General features: G+C 37.6%; 1 protein-coding gene across 1 annotated transcript; it reads left to right on the top strand.

Moving 5' to 3' along the window:
• Window positions 1–8,405: 8,405 nt before the first annotated feature.
• Window positions 8,406–13,887, top strand: smtnl1 (smoothelin-like 1). Its single transcript, XM_073821108.1, has 5 exons — window positions 8,406–8,590; window positions 10,869–11,464; window positions 11,720–11,834; window positions 12,692–12,843; window positions 13,000–13,887. Exons 1-5 carry the CDS (start codon window positions 8,534–8,536, stop codon window positions 13,331–13,333), a joined length of 1,254 nt encoding a protein of 417 aa, XP_073677209.1. The 5' UTR covers window positions 8,406–8,533; the 3' UTR covers window positions 13,334–13,887.
• The last annotated feature ends 5,995 nt before the right edge of the window (window positions 13,888–19,882 follow it).

Genomic DNA, 19,882 nt, shown 5'->3' with positions numbered 1-19,882 from the left:
CGACGACGCCCTCGCCGTTACACGGCGCGCGTCGAGACCACGATACAGGCAGATGCAGCACACCTGCTACGAGCCGAAGAGACCACATTATTGAGCAAAGGTGTCATAGAACCCCTGTCTCAAGGTCAGAGCGAAGGAGGGCTGTACAGCAAATACTTCCTGATACCGAAAAAAGGCGGGGGAGTCAGGCCCATACTAGATCTAAGACAACTGAACAAAGCGCTGGTGAAGCGAAAGTTCAGAATGCTCACAACCAAGAAAATCCTTGCACAAGTGTGCCGAGGAGACTGGTTTGTGTCAGTGGATCTGAAAGACGCGTATTTTCAAATACAGATAGCGTCGCGTCACAGGCGATTTTTGAGATTCGCCTTCGAGGGCCAAGCTTATCAGTACACAGTCCTGCCATTCGGTTTGTCCCTAGCACCCCGTACGTTTACGAAGTGCATGGACGCAGCGCTCGCCCCGCTCAGACTGAAAGGCGTGCGAATACTGAATTATTTGGACAATTGGCTGATTTTAGCGCAATCTCGCTCAATGCTCAGGGAGCACACGACCATGTTACTCGATCACCTCGAGAACTTGGGTTTGAAAGTCAGTTGGGAGAAAAGCTCGCTGAACCCCAGCCAGAATATCTCCTTCCTGGGCATAGAACTGGATTCGCTATCAATAACAGCGAAGCTATCGTCAGTGCGCGCGCTGAACATTCAGAGCGCAGTGAGCGCGCTCTGCTGCAGCACGTCTGCCCCGCTCAAGACCTTTCAAAGAGTGTTAGGTCCTATGGCCTCAGCATCATCAGTTCTACAGTTAGGGATGCTTTGCATGCGCCCACTGCAGTTCTGGTTGAAAGCGCACGTGCCGCGCCGAGCGTGGGCGTCCGGTCGACTCCGTCTCACGATCAATCAGAGTTGCGTTACAGCCCTGATGCCGTGGAGAGCAGCCGACTGGTACCGAAAAGGTGTCACTCTAGAGAGACCCTCGAAGGTGAAAGTAGTGTCCACGGACGCGTCCACCTCAGGATGGGGAGCGCTGCTAGAGGGCAGACCGTCGTTCGGCCTATGGTCAGAACGCGAGAAATCACTGCATATCAACTGCCTCGAAATGATGGCAGTGGAGAATGCGCTGACATACTTTCTTCCCTTATTGAAGGGAAGTCATGTATTAGTCCGCTCCGACAACACATCGGTAGTGGCTTACATAAATCGCCAGGGCGGTCTCAGGTCCAGAAACCTACATGCACTTGCAGAACGCCTTCTGGTATGGGCTCATCGCAACCTGCGCTCGCTGAGGGCAGCGCACGTGCGGGGGACCCTAAATGTAGGACCAGACAGACTGTCCAGGAACAATGTTCCGGCGGGCGAATGGTCGCTGCACCCTCAGACGGTGCAGCTATTATGGAAAATATTCGACAGAGCGGAGATAGATCTATTTGCATCTCAGGACAACGCTCATTGTCTAGAATTCTTTTCCAAAGCCAAGGACGCGCTAGCCCATGCGTGGCCCCGCCGTCCTCTTTATGCTTTTCCCCCAGTCTCTCTCCTACCTCAGGTGATAGAGAGGGTGAAGGAGGAAGGGTGTGCAATACTGCTAATAGCGCCGTTTTGGGGGAACCAGCCTTGGTTCCCAGCGCTGATGCAGATGACGAGCATCGCACCGTGGCCAATACCTGTGAGGAGAGACCTCCTCTCGCAGGCGGGCGGCGTGATTTGGCACCCTCACCCCGAGCTGTGGTCCCTTCATGTTTGGGTCACCAGGGAATATATGATGAACTCCCCACAGGAGTGATATCAACGATCACACAGGCTAGGGCTCCATCTACTAGACGGCTCTATGCCTCGAAGTGGTCGATATTTGCGGACTGGTGCACAGCCCGCGGATCTTCACCCACAGACTGTGGAGTGACAGATGTACTTTCCTTCCTACAAGAGCTGCTGGACAAGGGCAGGTCCCCGTCCACGCTCAAAGTTTATGTGGCGGCCATAGCAGCGTTCTCGAGGACAACGCTAGGTCAGTCAATAGGGAGGAACGATTTAATCATACGCTTCCTTAGAGGAGCTAAGAGATTAAATCCACCCAGACCGCCTTCAGTCCCAACGTGGGACCTTTCTGTGGTGCTGGACGCTATGAAGGGCGGACCATTCGAACCACTACAGGCGGCTGAATTAAAATATCTGTCTCTTAAGGCTATATTCCTCCTAGCGCTCGCTTCAGTGAAGCGCGTAGGAGACTTGCACGCGCTCTCCGTGGGCGCGACATGCATGGAGTTTGGACCTAACGACTCTAAAGTTATACTCAAACCCAAGCATGGATATGTGCCAAAGTCTATTAACACACCGTTTCGAGCACAGGTCATCGCACTGTCTGCTCTACCGGTTGTGGATGAAGAGGCTGACGCGAGACTCTTATGTCCAGTTAGAGCGCTAAGAGTCTATGTGTCTCGCACGTCTGCTTTTAGACAGACAGAACAGCTGTTTGTCTCGTTTTACGGGCATTCTAAAGGAATGGCTGCGTCAAAACAAACTTTATCCAGATGGATAGTGGATGCTATTGCACTGGCGTACGAGTCCAAGGGCATGCAATGCCCGCTGGGTGTCAGAGCACATTCCACGAGGGGCGTGGCCTCGTCGTGGGCTTGGTCGAGTGGGATTAACTTGCAAGACATTTGTACGGCGGCAGGCTGGGCCTCTCCGTCTACATTCGTAAGATTCTACAACTTGGAGGTTCCCGCCCTACAGGCCAAGTTGCTATCGGTCTAGATATTAACAGATATCTAGACCCATGTTCCAAGTTTATCCAGGTCGTTTACCTGCCCGGATACACCAGGAGCCAGTGTTTCTAGGGTCCTAATCCCCTTATACGTTCAAGCACGTTCAAGCACTATATGAACCCCGGGCTATCGCCCTCGGCTCTATGGTATCAGATCTTGGCATGCACAGCGTTTTACATGGGGTCCCCAAGCGTAAGCTTACGCAGTACGAGAGACCTCTCGTAAGAGAACGTACTCGGTTACTAACGTAACCTCGGTTCTCTCAGAGAGGGAACGAGTACTGCGTACCTTGCCGTGCAAGCGCGTGCTCTGGGCGCTTTTATGATGAAAAAACCAGAGTGTAGCTGCCTTCGAGCGATATTTATAGGCTTGGATCACGCCACTTTCGGCGGGAGATGACGTATTAGGCGCGAAATGCCCTCATTGGAGCTGGCATCGCGCCAAGCCTCGCTCGATAGGTGCTGCAGTTGCTGCAGAGCAGCCAATAGGCACGCAATACGCCTCGCCTATGTCTGCTCACTGCGGCAACGCGTTTTACATTAATACAAAATTAAGGATAATTTTTTGGCTTCAATATCTCTCGCGGAAAGGATTTTCCCCAAAGTAAGAGAACTGCTTTTATTGCAGAAACATCCAGAAAATATCAGACAGTTTTAGTTCCTTATGGCAAGACAAGGCAAGTTCTCAACTTTACATACATTTTAAAAACTTTGATTTCTTTTAAAATAATGATAAAGCTTTGTACAGTACACTTGCATGTACATGTTTTTACTTTTTATATGATGGTTACACCACATTAAATTTTTTTTGTATCAAACATATTAAAGCCATTTGAAAACATCAAAATATTAAGCCAATACAGAAAGCACATGACTTTGATGTGGATTGTCACACTATAGAGGAAATCTTTTGGAGGTCTTGTGATAGACACTGTGAAGGTGTAATTAGAATATTGCATCACTCAGTGCCCCCTACTGAAAGGGAAGCACAGAAATAGTGCATCTTGTGCCAATCAAGGATAATTTTTTGGCTTCAATATCTCTCGCGGAAAGGATTTTCCCCAAGCGTAAGCTTACGCAGTACTCGTTCCCTCTCTGAGAGAACCGAGGTTACGTTAGTAACCGAGTACGTTTTTTAATATATTTTAAGAAAGCATATTAAAAGATAATGCCAAACTACAATAAAGTTTTCAAGATATTAGGGCAGTTGTGTAGCCCAGATATTTTTTACTTTATGTCCCCCCAAAAATGGCAGAATTAATTTTAATTTAGAAATTAAAAATATACTCATTATAGATGCATTCAAGCTATTGTTTGAATAAACTGCATTTGTAAATAGATCTGGGCAAAAATGTGTACCATGTCATTGACTCTTTCATTCTAGACAATACATAATTAATTAAATAAATAAATAAATAATAAAAAACATATTAAAAAATAAAAAATAAAACAAATAAACAAACAAATAAAACCTTTTTTTGTGTCTAATAATTTCCAATAAAGGTTACAGCTGTGATTTACTAAATCTATTATTTGCTACAATACATACAATCAATGGAACAAATCACATGTCTTAAATGTGTTGAAGTTGCTTGTCAGCATTTTTATATTTGTCTATATGTCATCACTTGAGAACGTCATAAGATATCTGACACTTCCTCAAAAAGGGTAATCATTAGAATGAAACGTAAATGTAACCTCAAGCCTAAAACTTCTTGTCCGAGTCCAAAGGACTGCTCTGACTGCAATGCTTAGAATGCTTTATTGACTCTTCTATGTCCAAACCTGTTTGTTTCATGACTAGACACATTTCTAAACCTGTGCTCAGTTGCAGTACTATAGCATTTCATTTTAGAGTTCATTTTAAGTTATAGCTTATTGTCCTGTCTGATATCCAACTGAATATGACCACAGAATTGTCTTTTCTGTTTTTCGAATTTCCTGCTGTTGTTAAATCTCATTAAATTACACCACAGAGGTTTAAATCAGAAGTTTGTTTTTTGCCATGTGTCATCATCTCCAATTCTTTTTTTTTTTTCTTGTAATGGAAAGCTCAATCATAGGTGTAACACAGAAACAGACAGACAGGTCTTATGGAACATCTAAATCCACCCCCACTGTAGTCTTTAATTATTTTCTCCCTCATTTCATATATGTGACCCTGGACCACAAAACCAGTCATAAGTAGCACGGGTATATTTGTAGCAATAACCAAAAATACAAAGTATGGGTCGAAATTATCGATTTTTCTTTTATGCCAAAAATCATTACGATATTAAGTAAAGATCATGTTCCATGAAGATATTTTGTAAATTTCCTACCCTAAATATTTTAAAACTCATTTTTTGAATAGTAATATGCATTGCTAAGAACTTAATTTGGACAACTTTAAACAACTTTTTTTTTTTTTCAAATAGTTGTATCTCAAACAAATATTGTCCTATCCTAACAAACCATACATCAGTGGAAAGCTTATTCTTTTAGCTTTAAATGATGTATAAATCTTAATTTCGAAAACTTGACACTTACAGTATGACTGGTTTTGTGGTCCAGGGTCACATATGTCTTTGCCTGCCTTACCAATTTTTCTTGTTCTGTTTTAATTCTTTAATATTGTAAGTGCTGGCAGTCATGACTTCTTGAATGTCATGACTCATGACCATCAGATAGACAGTTCTTTCTATGATTCTGCATTAACAATCGTTAGATTGTGTCAGAGTGTCAGATAAAAGTTTCTCTTTCTCGTTATAGAGTATCACCATATACAGACGTATCATACTCTTGAATGTGTTCGTGTTAAAGTTAATTAATTAATGGCTCACCGGTCATGAATGTTCCCTGAGCAGAAGATGAATCCTCTGCACCATTACGGCGATGAAAGATGCTACTGCTGAAAGATTCACGAAATAAACCCCAGTTGCACGTCTACCATATTACTTACAGCCTTGTATCACTGGCCTATTTCTGTAAGTAAACATTTGCAGAACATTGTATTGTGCTTAAAAACAGCTGACTCTGGCCTCAGTTTACGCTTATTTAATCACATGCTACACACAAAAACACTAGAGCTTTTCAATAGCACCACTTTGATTTTAATGGTTGATTTCAGAGTTAATGTATGTTTGGCGCCCTCCTCTGACTTGAACATAACCTACATCCAGTTCCTGAGAGAACGCTGCTGTACTTACCCCTTGTCATCCAAGATGTTCATGTCTTTCTTTCTTCAGTCGAAAGGAAATTATGTTTTATGAGGAAAACGTTTCAGGATTTCTAATAATGGACTTCTATGGTGCCCCCGAGTTTGAACTTCCAAAATGCAGCTTCAAAGGGCTCTAAACAATCACAGCCGAGAAAAGGGTCTTATCTAGCAAAACGATCAGTAATTTTTGAAAAATTACAATTTATTTACTTTTTAACCTCAAATGCTCGTTTTGTCTAGCTCTGTGTGTACTCTGTGTAGAGATTAAAAAGTATATAATTTGTAAAAGTTTTTAGAAATTAACCAATCCTTTGCTAGATAAGACCCTTCTTCATTGGCTGGGATCATTTAGAGCCCCTTAAAGCTGCATTTAAACTGCATTTTGGAAGTTCAAACTCAGGGGCACCATAGAAGTTCAGGTAACACTTTCTATGAAGCCCTTATTTATAATACATTATAAGGGTATTCTTAAGGCATTATAATGAATGCATAATGCATTATAAAAAACCTTATAATATGTTATATCATCTCATGAGTATTCATAAGAACAGTTTTAATGTATTATAATTTGTACTTTTTTGTGATTATAGCTTTTAAGAGAATGATTACCTCCTCATAGTTATAACATATTATAAGTTCCATATCTTGCCATGTTTCTCATGTCACTTTACTTAAAGCATACAAAAACCACTTATAAGTAATTATAATAATATTTCCCAAAGAACCCTAAGATCAGGTATCAGTTTAGATACATGTGTAATATGAACAGTTTGATGATTTTGATGGTACCCTTCAGACAGCTTTTGATAAGTAACTCTGCAACTGCATGTCAGCTAGCAGTAATTGTTAATATGCTGAATATATGCTAACACTAAATTTCGATGTTTCCCCAAAAGACAAACTATTATGTTATATTATAAGTAACTTTGCAAGTACATGAACATTCTACCTAGCCCAACCATAACCTAAGCCTACTAATACTCTAAGGAGTGTTAGTTGGCATGTAGTTAGAAAGTTTAAGCTGATAGTCAATAGACTTAGGGGACCATCAAAATAAAGCGTAATATAATGTAAAAAAATAAATGTAATATGATATAGTCCATTATAAATTAAAAAGATTTGATATGCCGTTCATTATGTGTTATAAATGATCATAATCTTAAAAGTTATAACCTCAAATACTCAAGTATTATAATGTATTATAATTGTTGTTATGATTATTCATGAGATAGTATAACATATTATAAGGTTTCTTATAATGCATTATGCATTTATTATAATGCCTTAGAAATACCCTTATAATGTGTTATAAATAGGGGCTTCATAGAAAGTGTTACCAAAGTGGATTATATGGAGAGAAATCCTGAAATGTTTTCCTCAAGAAACATAATTTATTTACGACTGAAGAAAGAAAGTCATGAACATCTTGGATGACAAGTGGGTGAATACATTATCTGTACATTTTTGTTCTGAAAGTGAACTACTCCTTTAAGCTGACCGACTAATCAAATGTCTTTTTCCTTGTTTGCAGTTTCTTGGTTTTATTCACAACAGTTTACACTTTATTTACAACAGTTTTTAAATGATTGATCCCAAATGCCAAAAACTACCGCCACAATTCTGATTGACATTTAAACCATATTAGTGCTTATTCATAGCATCTTGCTTCACCAGTATTAACACCAAATCTTTTACTTGAATTAAGGCTATGCATGTTTATTAATTAATCATGTATTAAATATTGAATGAAATGCACATCCACGTAAAGATATGTTCATGCAAAGAGGTGAGCACAGAGACGGGGAGGTGAGAGAGAAGGAGTTATTCATGGGCGGTGAGTGAATGAGAGCAAAGATAGCAGTTTATTTTTAAAACCATCTGCTTTGTGTTGAGGGAGATGCTCCTCTACAGGATAAGAAGAACTATACATGTCCACTGAGATAATAAACCATGCTCTGCTTTGATAAAGAAGTGTACAAAGTAAAAGTGTAAGATAAAGTCTAAAACTCATGTTCATACTGCTGTTTTGCTCACATGCATATAAAACTCCCGAAATAGTATCAAGAAACATATTAGTATCTAACATGTACACTTTAGTACCTAAATGGTACACATTAGTCCCAAAGTGTACCGCCCCAGTGAGAGCTTTTGTAACTTTTATGTTATGTGTGAGTGTATGCAAAAAAGGTCCAAAAACATTAAGCCAGTTCATATTCTTTTACTAGATTAAAAGCTATTTCTGTCATAAATGTTTGTCTGAACAGTGTGTTGGATGTGCGTCAATACTGTTTGTTCTACTATGTGTGTGTGTGTAATGTTGTGTATTGGTTACCAGCACTAACAGTCTGTCTGAGCCAGTGTTACCAGTGTTACACTATTTCAGGAGCGTGTGTTGTTTAAAAGGTCAGACAGAGACAGGGGGTGGGGGAAGGAAGAAAAGAGAGAGACCAAGAAAATCAGAAGAAAGACAGAGGTGACTGAGAAAGAAGACATTATCATCTGTCTGTCAGTTCAGTGATTACTTTAGTTAGACTAGAGATTTGTTCTGTTTGAACAGGCGACTCGGGACAAATGGAGGTTTCAGAGAATACTGCAGTGACCAACGAGACAAAGATAATGAATGATCAGGTAATTGCTGAAGTGAATTATCATATGATTTTCTCCCTCTTCTAGTTTATGTACCTCTTTTACTATTTGTTATGCTCACATTAACCCTCGTGTTCTGTCTGAGAGACCCCAATGGCCCTTTAACATCTCATGATGCATCAGGTTAATATGGAATGATGTTTGCTAATCTTCTGACATTTTAAGATTGCTAAACATTTTTTGACTCTAAATTAAATAACATCATACAAATAATATGATAAATGTTACATTAATTTTGTGTGGGGACTTATAAAGATCCGACATATGAAATGTGAACACTTGTATATACTATAGAGATACACTCCAGTTGTTAATTTAGTTGATTTTTATTTCTTTTACTATTTTGTTTAAAATGTTGGTGACACTTTATTTTGATGGTCCCTTTTGAACATTCTGTTGACAATAAATAACGTTGCACCTACATGTCAACTAACTCTCATTAGAGTGTTAGTAGAATATCTGCTTAATATCTGCTTACTCTTTATTGTGATGGTCTCCAAACAGACATTCTACTGACTATAAGTAACTTTGCAAGTACATGTCAACCTAATCTAACCTTAACCCTACCACTCTACATATAACTCTCCAGTGAGAGTTAGTAGAAATGTAGGTGCAACATTACTTATAATCAACAGAATGTGTTAAGGGACCATCAAAATAAAGTGAAACCAAAATGTTTTATGCTGGGGTAAGATTGACCATAAACATAATCAAGATAACTTGTAACTGAACATGTATTCACAGCAGTCAGATGATATGATATTTGAAATATCATTTACAATAGAAGGTTACTTTATTTTATACTATTTTAATCATGTAGTAATATTTATCAGATGAGTTTTTTTAATACAGTTGAAAATATTTTAAAGGAATTAATTTGAAGTTACTCATTTCTGATATACACAAAAAATGGTGTAGAAGATTTTATCTCAGAAATTACTAGTAAATTTCACAAGCAATAAATAGTAAGTAACACATTGAATTAAACATGACATGTTTTATTTACATTTGTTTTATGTTTTTTTTCACCACTGGGGTCAATGAAACTCCAAATATACTGATAATCAGTCTAAATATTATGTAATTATTATCAGGAGTGCTATCAGAATGATAATTTTGCTGGTTTAATTTACATGTGGTAATTCGATATGAGAACACATTTACTAATGCTCACCCGCCCACACACCTGCTCATTTAGTGGAATGTTACAGCTCTTTTTACAACTGGTGAGTCATGACCTCATGTGACACCTGGAACAGCTCCTCTAAAGCAAAATTAAACACACATACACAGACACACAGACACACAGACACACACACACACACACACACACACACACACACACACACACACACACACACACACACACACAGACACACACACACACACACACACACACACACACACACACACACACACACACACACACACACACACACACACACACACACACACACACACACACACACATGTTGGGTTTACATGTTTTATGGGGACATTCCATAGGCGTAATGGTTTTTATACTGTACAAACCGTACTTTCTATCACCCTACACCTACCCTACACCTAAACCTAGCCCTCACAGGAGATTGTGCATACTTTTACTTCCTCAAAAAAACTCATTGTGCATGATTTATAAGCCTGTTTCCTCATGGGGACCTGAGAAATGTCCCCACAAGGTCAAAATCTACTGGTATTCCTATCCTTGTGGGGACATTTGGTCCCCACAACGTGATGAATACCAGGTGCACACACACACACACACACACACACACACACACACACACACACACACACACACACACACACACACACACACACACATGTTGGGTTTACATGTTTTAAGGGGACATTCCATAGGTGTAATGGTTTTTATACTGTACAAACCGTACTTTCTATTGCCCTACACCTACCCTACACCTAAACCTAGCCCTCACAGGAGATTGTGCACACTTTTACTTCATCAAAAAAAACTCATTGTGCATGATTTATAAGCCTGTTTCCTCATGGGGACCTGAGAAATGTCCCCACAAGGTCAAAATCTACTGGTATTCCTATCCTTATGGGGACATTTGGTCCCCACAATGTGATGAATACCAGGTGCACACACACACACACACACACACACACACACACACACACACACACACACACACACACACACACACACACACACAGTGTTGTGTACACATTGTAGATATATACTATAAGTTGTAATTTTGTACTTTGGTGCATTGTCTTTCAAATGGGCTCTTCACAGGATGCCCAAGATGTGAGGCCCCAGGAGACAAAATGTGTTGCATCTGAGTCAGAGCCAGGAGGTGTGACTGATACTACAGAGGGTGGAGCTAATGAGAACAACAAAGAAAATCAAGATAATACTGAAGCCAATAACAGTGAGGTATGTGAGCGAGAGGGCGGAGTCATAGAGAATGACAATATCATGGAAGAGAAAGAAGAACAAGAGAAGGATATCAAAGAACTTAAAGCTGGAGAACAAGAAAAAGAGACAGGGGTAAATGAACACAAAGAATGTGAGGCAGAAGAAGAAGAAGAAAAGAAGAGTACCAATGACCCTCACAGGAAAGAGAGTGATTCCAGCAACAAAGGACAACTTGAGGAAAAACACAAAGAAGAGGACAAGAGAACAAAAGAAACTGAAGGCAACACTAAAAGTAAAGAAGATGAAAAAGAAACAAAAGAGAAAAAAGAGACTATAGACGATATCAAGAGCAAACCAGAAAATCAGACAAGAAAAAGTGGAACAGCTCCATCTTCTGCCCTTAGAGCCCCCAACAAATCATCTGCTCGACACTCTGTCAGAAAAGATGCCATGGCCAAGTTTCAGAAGGACCAGTAAGTCATCTTATTAACATCCTCCTGATAATCATATCTTTTTTTAATCATTGCAACAAACCTCATAATCACCATGTGCTTCGACATTTTGATCACAATTGTTAGATTCTTTAATCTACAAAAAGAATCTGCTATCAGAATGATGCCAAAGAATGACTTTTACTAAATTTGTTCAGTTGCATCTCTCAGCTATTGCTGTAAGATTTGTAGTTTGCTGTGTCTTTAGTGTGAAAAGCATATGTTGGTTTGTTGTAGGATTCCAGGTGTCAGAAACTTTAAAGTTCAACGGACATCTATAGGTATGGCTGGTGGAGCATCAATTAAACAGAAAATTCTCCAGTGGTGCAGGAGCAAAACACAGAAATATGAGGTAAGCTAAAATCAAATCAAATCAGAATGTTATATATGAGAACCAGGCAACAACATAATACCTTATCTATATCTATAAAATGTGTTGTGAAAATTACAGTTGCAATGAAAATTATTCAACCCCTCAGAGACAGCAGTACTTTACAAATACAAGCTTTTCTGAAGAGCTTTTATAACAGTTGCATCTATAACAGTGTCCTGGCATATTAACAGTGATAATGCCAATAGTATTCTTGAGTTATAGGATTCTTTAATAACACAGCTATGTCATACTTATTCATTCCCTATTCAACATTATTGTTTTAAAGTCACTTATTTGTATGGCCGGAAATAAAAATGTATTAAAACACAATTAAGCCTTTAGAAACTCTAAATTCCTTGACAAGAATTGTGATGCCTTTGGTTTTGACAAGAATTGTGATGCAACTGAAGCTGATGATCAATGGACATTCCTGCAGGACAATCATCAGCTTGGTTCAGGGATCAGTCATAGAATGTTCTTGAGTGGCCTGTTCAGTCTCCATATTTAATTCTCATTGAAAATCTTTGGCTGAATTTGAAGAAAGCAGTGGCAATGTGAAAACCAAAGATTATCAGTGATCTGGAAGCTTTTTCAGATGAGGAATGGGCCAAGACTGTTGTAAAGAGGTGACAGAAGCTTTAAAGCACTTACAGGCCGCATTTTTTGGTGGTTTTAAAGAATAAATGATTCTGCACAAAATTTGACTTTTGGAGGTTAAATAATTTTGAACATGAATGTTTAGAGCCAATTTGAATTTGATCATGATTCATCAATGTTACATCTCAGAAGTTTTCTGTGAGATCTGTTTATTTTTTATATTATTTTATATCTTAAAGGGTGTCAACATAGAAAATTTCTCTTCATCCTGGAGTGATGGTCTGGCTTTCTGTGCACTTGTTCATCGCTTCTTTCCCTCTGCGTTTGACTTCTCCTCCCTCAAAGCAAGTGAACGGGAAAAGAATTTCACTCTGGCCTTCAGTACAGCTGAGTATGTTGACGTTTGTAAATATGTCAGCAGTATTTCATTTAAGCAAAAAGGCGTGATATGTAAAGAAGTCTATTTTTTGTGCATTTTTTTTTTCACAGATGTCACCTGACAGTCTGCAGCTAATTAAAACAAAAATGAACTCTCTTTCAATTCCAGATCTCTTGCTGACTGCTGCCCCCTTTTGGAAGTATCTGATATGTTACTAATGGGCAAGAATCCAGATCCTCTGTGTGTTTTCACCTATGTGCAGGCTCTCTGTCATCACCTCTCAAAGATAGAGAAAGAGTGGAGGGAAAAAGAGATCATGGAGAAGGACAAGAACAAAGAAGATCAAGGGGTTTCTAAAGGTAATGAAAAAGAAGAGGAGGATGAGATGAATCAAAATGAGGAGACAGATGAAAAGGGACCAGATTCTGACAGAAAGACAGAACAAGAGACAGATCAGAATAAAACAAATATAATAAATGCAGATGTTGTTGATGAGAAATAGAAAAGCTACATAAATTAAAGAAAAAGAAGAGAAAATATCAGAATGTGTGTTGTTGTTGCTGTTGTCATAATCTGCTTTTTTAAAGTATGGGTAGTTTTTTTGTGTCTTATGTGGTTGATGAATTGTTTAAAATTGTATAAGTATTTCATTATAGAGATTTTAATTTCCTCAGATGTTTAAACATGATTTTTATAATATTTTTGGGCCTTTCATTTTTTCTTTTTTTCTTTTGGCTTGACTACTGACTTCCGTTCACATCTGACATTGTGATATTCTGACATTGTTATATTATGATTGCATCTGCAAGTCAGAAATCTGAAATATAACATGCTGTACAATGTTTCATGGCAAAAGAGCTCTTGAAATAATAAATAATGAGCTTATTCACTCTAAACACTGTAAAATCTTCAGAATAGCATTGCATTATTCTGCCGCTAAACTAACATTTAGTTAGCTAAATAGGAAACAATGAGAGATGTCTCCACAGTATGTGCATTATTATTCACTGTATTGTTAAATTCTGTGTTATCACTTAAATAAACATTTATTTTGCATTTTAATCAAATTTTGTGTTAAAGAGTGATTCTTTAATTTGAGGAACGTTTGAAGTGTAAGTTCAAATATTTAATTACATTCCTTTTTAAAGGATGGATCATAATAGATTCAATTTCTTTTCTTTCTTTAATTGTTTGAGTGTATACAAGGTTAAATCTGCAACAATTTGTCTAATTTAGGCTTGTCTCTGCCAGATTTTTTAAGCTTTTTCTCTATACAAATGAATACAATATATTTTGTAATATATTTTTTTCTAAGAAATTGTCTAATGAAACAAGAATGTCAATTCTTTTTCATGTTGCTCTAAACTGTATGTTTTTTCTATTATTAGATTGGATGTTATTTTAAAAATGAACATTTCATTATTATTCAATATTGTTATTACTATCAAATATCAAAGAGCTTAGTTACTTGGGTTATATGTTGTCAAATACATTTTCAAATAAGATGACCTCATTCTGAACTGGAAATAGAAGGTCCACTCAAATACATTGTAATACGGGATACAGTAGGTCTCTTTTATGCAGTGTTCTCAACTGTATACCGCATACTTCAGAAACAATAAGTACATGGCAGTGTCGATCTGAACACAACCCTAGTGTTTTTTATGTCAGATGCTGTATACAGTTCTGCATTGTAAAATAAAATTTTACTGTAAAATTATGGTTGCAACATTTCAGGTTTAACAGATTTAAGTTAAATTTACAGTTAAAAAAATGTAATTTCATTAACTGGTATAATGCTAATATACCAACATATGGAACTACTGAAATCTGTGTTGTACCTTTATAATACACTGACAACCACCAAAAGCAGGTGGTGATGAGAAAGTCACATGATTAACCATGCAAAGCTCATCACAAGCAGCTTTTAAGTACTACATATATAGAAGAAGCACAGTGTCATTCACACAAACACTGAACACCACCATGGTAATACACATGAAACAAAAATGCAATAAACATTAACTTAACAACATTGGATTTAACATACAACCCTAATGTACACACCTGATAAGAAAAAAAGAAAAACATCAAATGTGAAATGTAATGCAGAAAATTCTGGAAATGTCAATTTACGGTTATTCACTGTAAATTATACATTCTTTTTCACTTCCAAAAAGTGTATATTACCGTAATGTAATGTCCAGTACGTTTTTTTTGTACCGTATATAGTAGGGGAACTTACCGTTAACCAATTAAAAGGTTTTTAATGTAGCATTTTTACAGTCTTTAACCGTTAAAATCCTTGTAACTTTTTTTTTACAATGTGGGGACCAACTGCTCTGCACATTTTGTATTTCTCTCTTACCCAACATACAGATGGAGCTTGTTGGAGAGTTAAGGCTAGATTTTATACAAATGTAGATTGAATACATCGATATTGTGTAATTTTTGTCAAACTGTGCAACAATAATTTCAAATTAATATATCAAAGTCCATTTACAAAAAAAAAAAAAAAAACACTGCTGTAATTGATCCAATCATCCACAATAATCTTACAGAACAAAGAACATCACTCTCTATCCTGTTTAATTTCTTAGGACACAGAATGACTTCAAAAGCAGAAGTCATGCAGACTGAATTCTGTCAGAAGGTTTTGTTTTGATGGCTTTAGAACATGAAACCCACGAGGGGCATCTGCTCCATGCTGAAGTTATAAATCACCTTACTGTAACTACACCTCGATGTTTGTGTTAGTTAGAGCAAGCAAAAGGGAGGTAAGAATAAAGAGAGCAAAATTATGCAGTGTGGAAATGGTGTTCAACATGAATTTTAAGGCTTTTGACACAATGAAGTAAATGGCTCAGCATTGCTGTTTTAGACACCCTCTTCTTCCAAATGTTCCAGTCACTTGGTGCTATATATACACATGGGAATCTTATTCCTACATCGTTTGCACTCTCTCAGAGTATCTCTCTCAGAGTATTGTATTTCCCTGAGTGTGGCTAGTATGAAAGGTCCCAGCAGACACCGGCTCTGTCAGTGCATGCAAACACCCACAGAGAGAGTTAAGAGTCAGAAAAGGAGAGAAAAAAAGTGCAAGAGATAATTGATGAATCTGTCTTTAGGGTAATAGTTATGTAGTGTTCTCTGCGAATTGTGCTTCATCTGTCAAGATCTGACTGAAAAAAGACGCAGAGGATCATGCAATATTCAGAAAATGCTGACAAGTCGAACATCTACTTTTGTTGGATGCTCATAGAATTTAATCATTGTTCATTTTGATTTCCTGGGTGGATCAACTATCAATATATAACCATCAATCATGGATTCCACTGATCAAGAGTCTTCCAACATGGATTCAGACAGCATGGCTTCGCCCATTCCACCATCATCGACATCCCGTAAGACCACTCATTACCGTGACCATGGTGGCCTTAGTTATGGTGTGGGAGTTGTGTGGACACATCTCCGTCCCTTCATTCCCTTCTTTCTGGTCTCCTGCCTAGTGGTGGCACTGGTCTATCTGCTGCAAACCATTGTGTATGGAGGGCCCTTCACTGACCCACTGTTTTTCAGCAAATTTGAGAAACGCTGGCCCCCACCTGGCCAGCAGCCAACAGCCACAGAGTCAGCACATGGATTATCTGGTATCCTTTAAGGCAGAGAACCCTGTGATGAGAGGGGACTGTATGCAGAAGGCCCACCAATAAAAATGTTATTCTGGACACCATCATTCAAAGTGATGAGACTGGGGATATGGATAAAGATTAATAGAATTAAAGTTGTGAAGAAGCAAATCGGAATTTTGGAATATGGGAACAATATATGCAAAAGATCAAGAAGCTCCATGGAAGGCAATGTAATGTGGTTTTGATAAATAGCTGAGAACCACTGATGTCATCCCAGTGTAACTGGAATCAAATTTTTAACTTTGATTTCAAATTTTGGTTGAATGTCACCTCAACTACTTTAACTAAATAACCACCTTTGCTATTTTTATATTTTCTTGATACTTTGTTATTTCAGATGGCTTTGTTATTTCAGAGTGCATACTTAATTTATGCTCTGTGTGCATGATACTAATATGTTGTGCATAATACATATTTGGCAATCATGGTTTATATTCTAGTCAAGCCCAAGTTTGATATCATAGATCAAGTGGCACTATGACAATATGCAGTTTACATAATGTGTTTATAGGTTCAGATTTAAGCTACAATGCTAGTTGCAACTTACAAATTTCAGTAATTAGTAGAAATATAAATAGAGAAACAAAAAGTGCACTTATATCACAGTAAACTTATTTCAAGTTAAAATTAATTTACATCTATATCTAAACTATCTATGTCTAATCTATAATTCAGCGTTTTTATGTACCGCTTGTAACTGATAAAAATAACAAGCAAAAAAAAAAAAATGCTTAGTTATATAGATACATGTGTCTTATTTATGTTCCTGTATGTGGATTTAATAATGAGGCTTCAACCGTCCTCTAGGTGCCACTTTTCTCTTACTGTGAATAAGGTAAAGATGGGAAAAGGTGGGAACATTTTTTTGCCATTGAGATGAATGGAAAATGTGGCAGTTATCTTGAATTCACCCAGTGGCTGTTGTTTTGAAGTTTGGATTTTTTGTTTTTAGCTTCATGCAATCTAATCGGAGTTGTTTGGTTTTTCATTAGCTGGAAGAACAGCCTAGGCTGGTTTTAGCTTTTTTTTTCAGCAGGGAAATTATTTACGAGTTACTTTTATATTGAACTTTTGCCATAAAGGTCTTGCAGGGTATAAAACTGAAATATAATATTGCCAGTTTGTAAAACTACAATATTCCTTTTATCTCAAGACGTTTGCTCAGTTGATGTCACTCACTCAACAGCTGTTAGAAAACCCCATAGTTGTGAAATTTAATGCCAGGAAACAGTGTTATAAATGTAATTTATTTAGGCCCTATATTCATACACAGAATGTTGAAACAGTTTATTATGTCTCTCTATTCCATTAGCACCCTTAGGTCCTTTTACGACAAAAAATACAAAAATCCAACCAGCCAGACTGACAGTCAAACTCTAGCAAAAGACTCTGTACAATACAGCAACACATCCCTCACTGTTTTGTATGTGCATGAGCTGTGACGTCAATGGGAATTTCATAAATTCAAGAGTGTTGAAAAATGGGCATTTGTTAAGTCTACTTAAACCCAAGTGATAGCCTACTTGCAATCAGTCATTCACTATACATAACAGACAAGACAAGTTTATTATAAACTGACATTCGAATTTGAGTTTAAATTGTTTTACGTAGGCTACGGAGGCACGTTTGCGTTTCCGTGATAATAAATAGAGCAAATAAATAAATAAATAGATCACTGGAAGCATGGCTACACGTTGAGACGCAGACACAAGTGTAAACGGTGTACTAATGCAGTAGGCTACAGACCTTTCACTGATGTTTAGCCGACGAACTGTTTGAAGGGATTAGTTAAATGCTTATTAGTTTATTTCAGATTATTTCAGACTACGATCGCTCACATATGTTTGACTGAGTATTTATTCTGTTGTTCTATTGTTTTTATAGCAGGATAATTAGCCTACTATCTCGTAAAACCACACAAACACACATTGTTAGGCTATCATTTGACCTATTTACTTTTGCGGCTGACAAGGTTGACAACTGTGGCCTGTTAGTGAGGATTTTTTTTTTTAATTAGTGAGGACATTTTTGTCCATGTTTAATAATAAATTCATTTTCTCTTCCTGTTTACATAAGCATCCATAGACTACACGTTTAATTAGCTGTCTAAATGGAGACATGCATAAACTAGTGTTTTATATACAACTAGTTCTAATACTATATAATGGATTACATAATTTAAAGTTTAGGTTTAGACAGAGCTATGTGTCTGCACAACCCTGGTGAAAGAACAGCTAAAACCAGCCTATGCTGGTTGGCTGGATTTAGCTGGTCAACGAGCCTGGTTTTAGCTGGTCAGCAGGCTGATTTTAGAGGGGTTTTGGCCACTTTCCCAGGCTGGTCTTAGCTGGTCAGCCTGGGAAACCACCAGCTAAAACCAGCTACAACCAGCCAACCAGCCTAGGCTGGTTTTAGCTGTTTTTTTTCAGCAGGGAAACAAGATTGTACACTGTAAAATGTATTTGTAAAAGCATTTTTATTTAATTAACCAACCAGTAGGCATATTATAGTAACCTACTGTTGGTGTTAAATTTGCATTATACATTACATGAGTAATGTCCTCCAGTAAATTTCATTTTTTAGAAACACTCCCAAAACAGAATAATATAATACAAGTCCTGTAAAAAGAAGATGCTTGCAGTTACAACATTGCTGACATTAGTTTTATATGCATATAGGCTGTGTGTGAGCCTACAGAGAGAGAGTGGGAGAGAGAGAGAGAACAATTCTGTGCATTTCTTTAGAATGAATACATATTTTGATGATTTGTGAACTGAACACAATGCATATATGTAGTGTATCATTTTAAGGGTGCTGAACTAAAGCTTAAACTTTTACCCAACGCTATAGAGTTTGTCTTCCTTATAAGAAAATAATGTGAAAATACTGCCACACATGGATATTTCATTTTGTTTTGTTGAGGTACTAAAAATAAAACATAGTAAATTAAAGAATTTGTAATGGCAGGGTTTCAGAAATGTTAATGTTTACCTAAAAAGCTAACCAAAACAAACATACAAGTAATATGATTACACAAAAACTTGTACCATAAACACACTGTCATTACGGGAAAGTGGGGTAAATTGTGCCAGGGGGGAAGGAGTTCTAGAAAGTTGTTTTTAGAAAACCATAGTAGAAATTGGTCATGTGACCACATACTTTTGAAGAGCCATCCAATTTACTCATCCCCCAACGAAGAGAGACACATGACATGAGGGCTAAGCACATTTATCTAAAAAAAAAAATGTTTTTTGCCTTTCAAAGTAAAATTTATATGATCAAGGTTTTTTGTTTGTTGCGTCTGAACAATTATAGACACGTTTGAAAATATTTTACAGATGTTTTAGTGCTTTAGTAGG

This window comes from Garra rufa, chromosome 16 (genome assembly GCF_049309525.1).
Source record: "Garra rufa chromosome 16, GarRuf1.0, whole genome shotgun sequence".
NCBI classification, from domain to species: domain Eukaryota; kingdom Metazoa; phylum Chordata; class Actinopteri; order Cypriniformes; family Cyprinidae; genus Garra; species Garra rufa.
Note: the sequence above shows the minus strand (reverse complement) of the source record. Positions and strands in the feature narration are given on the sequence as shown.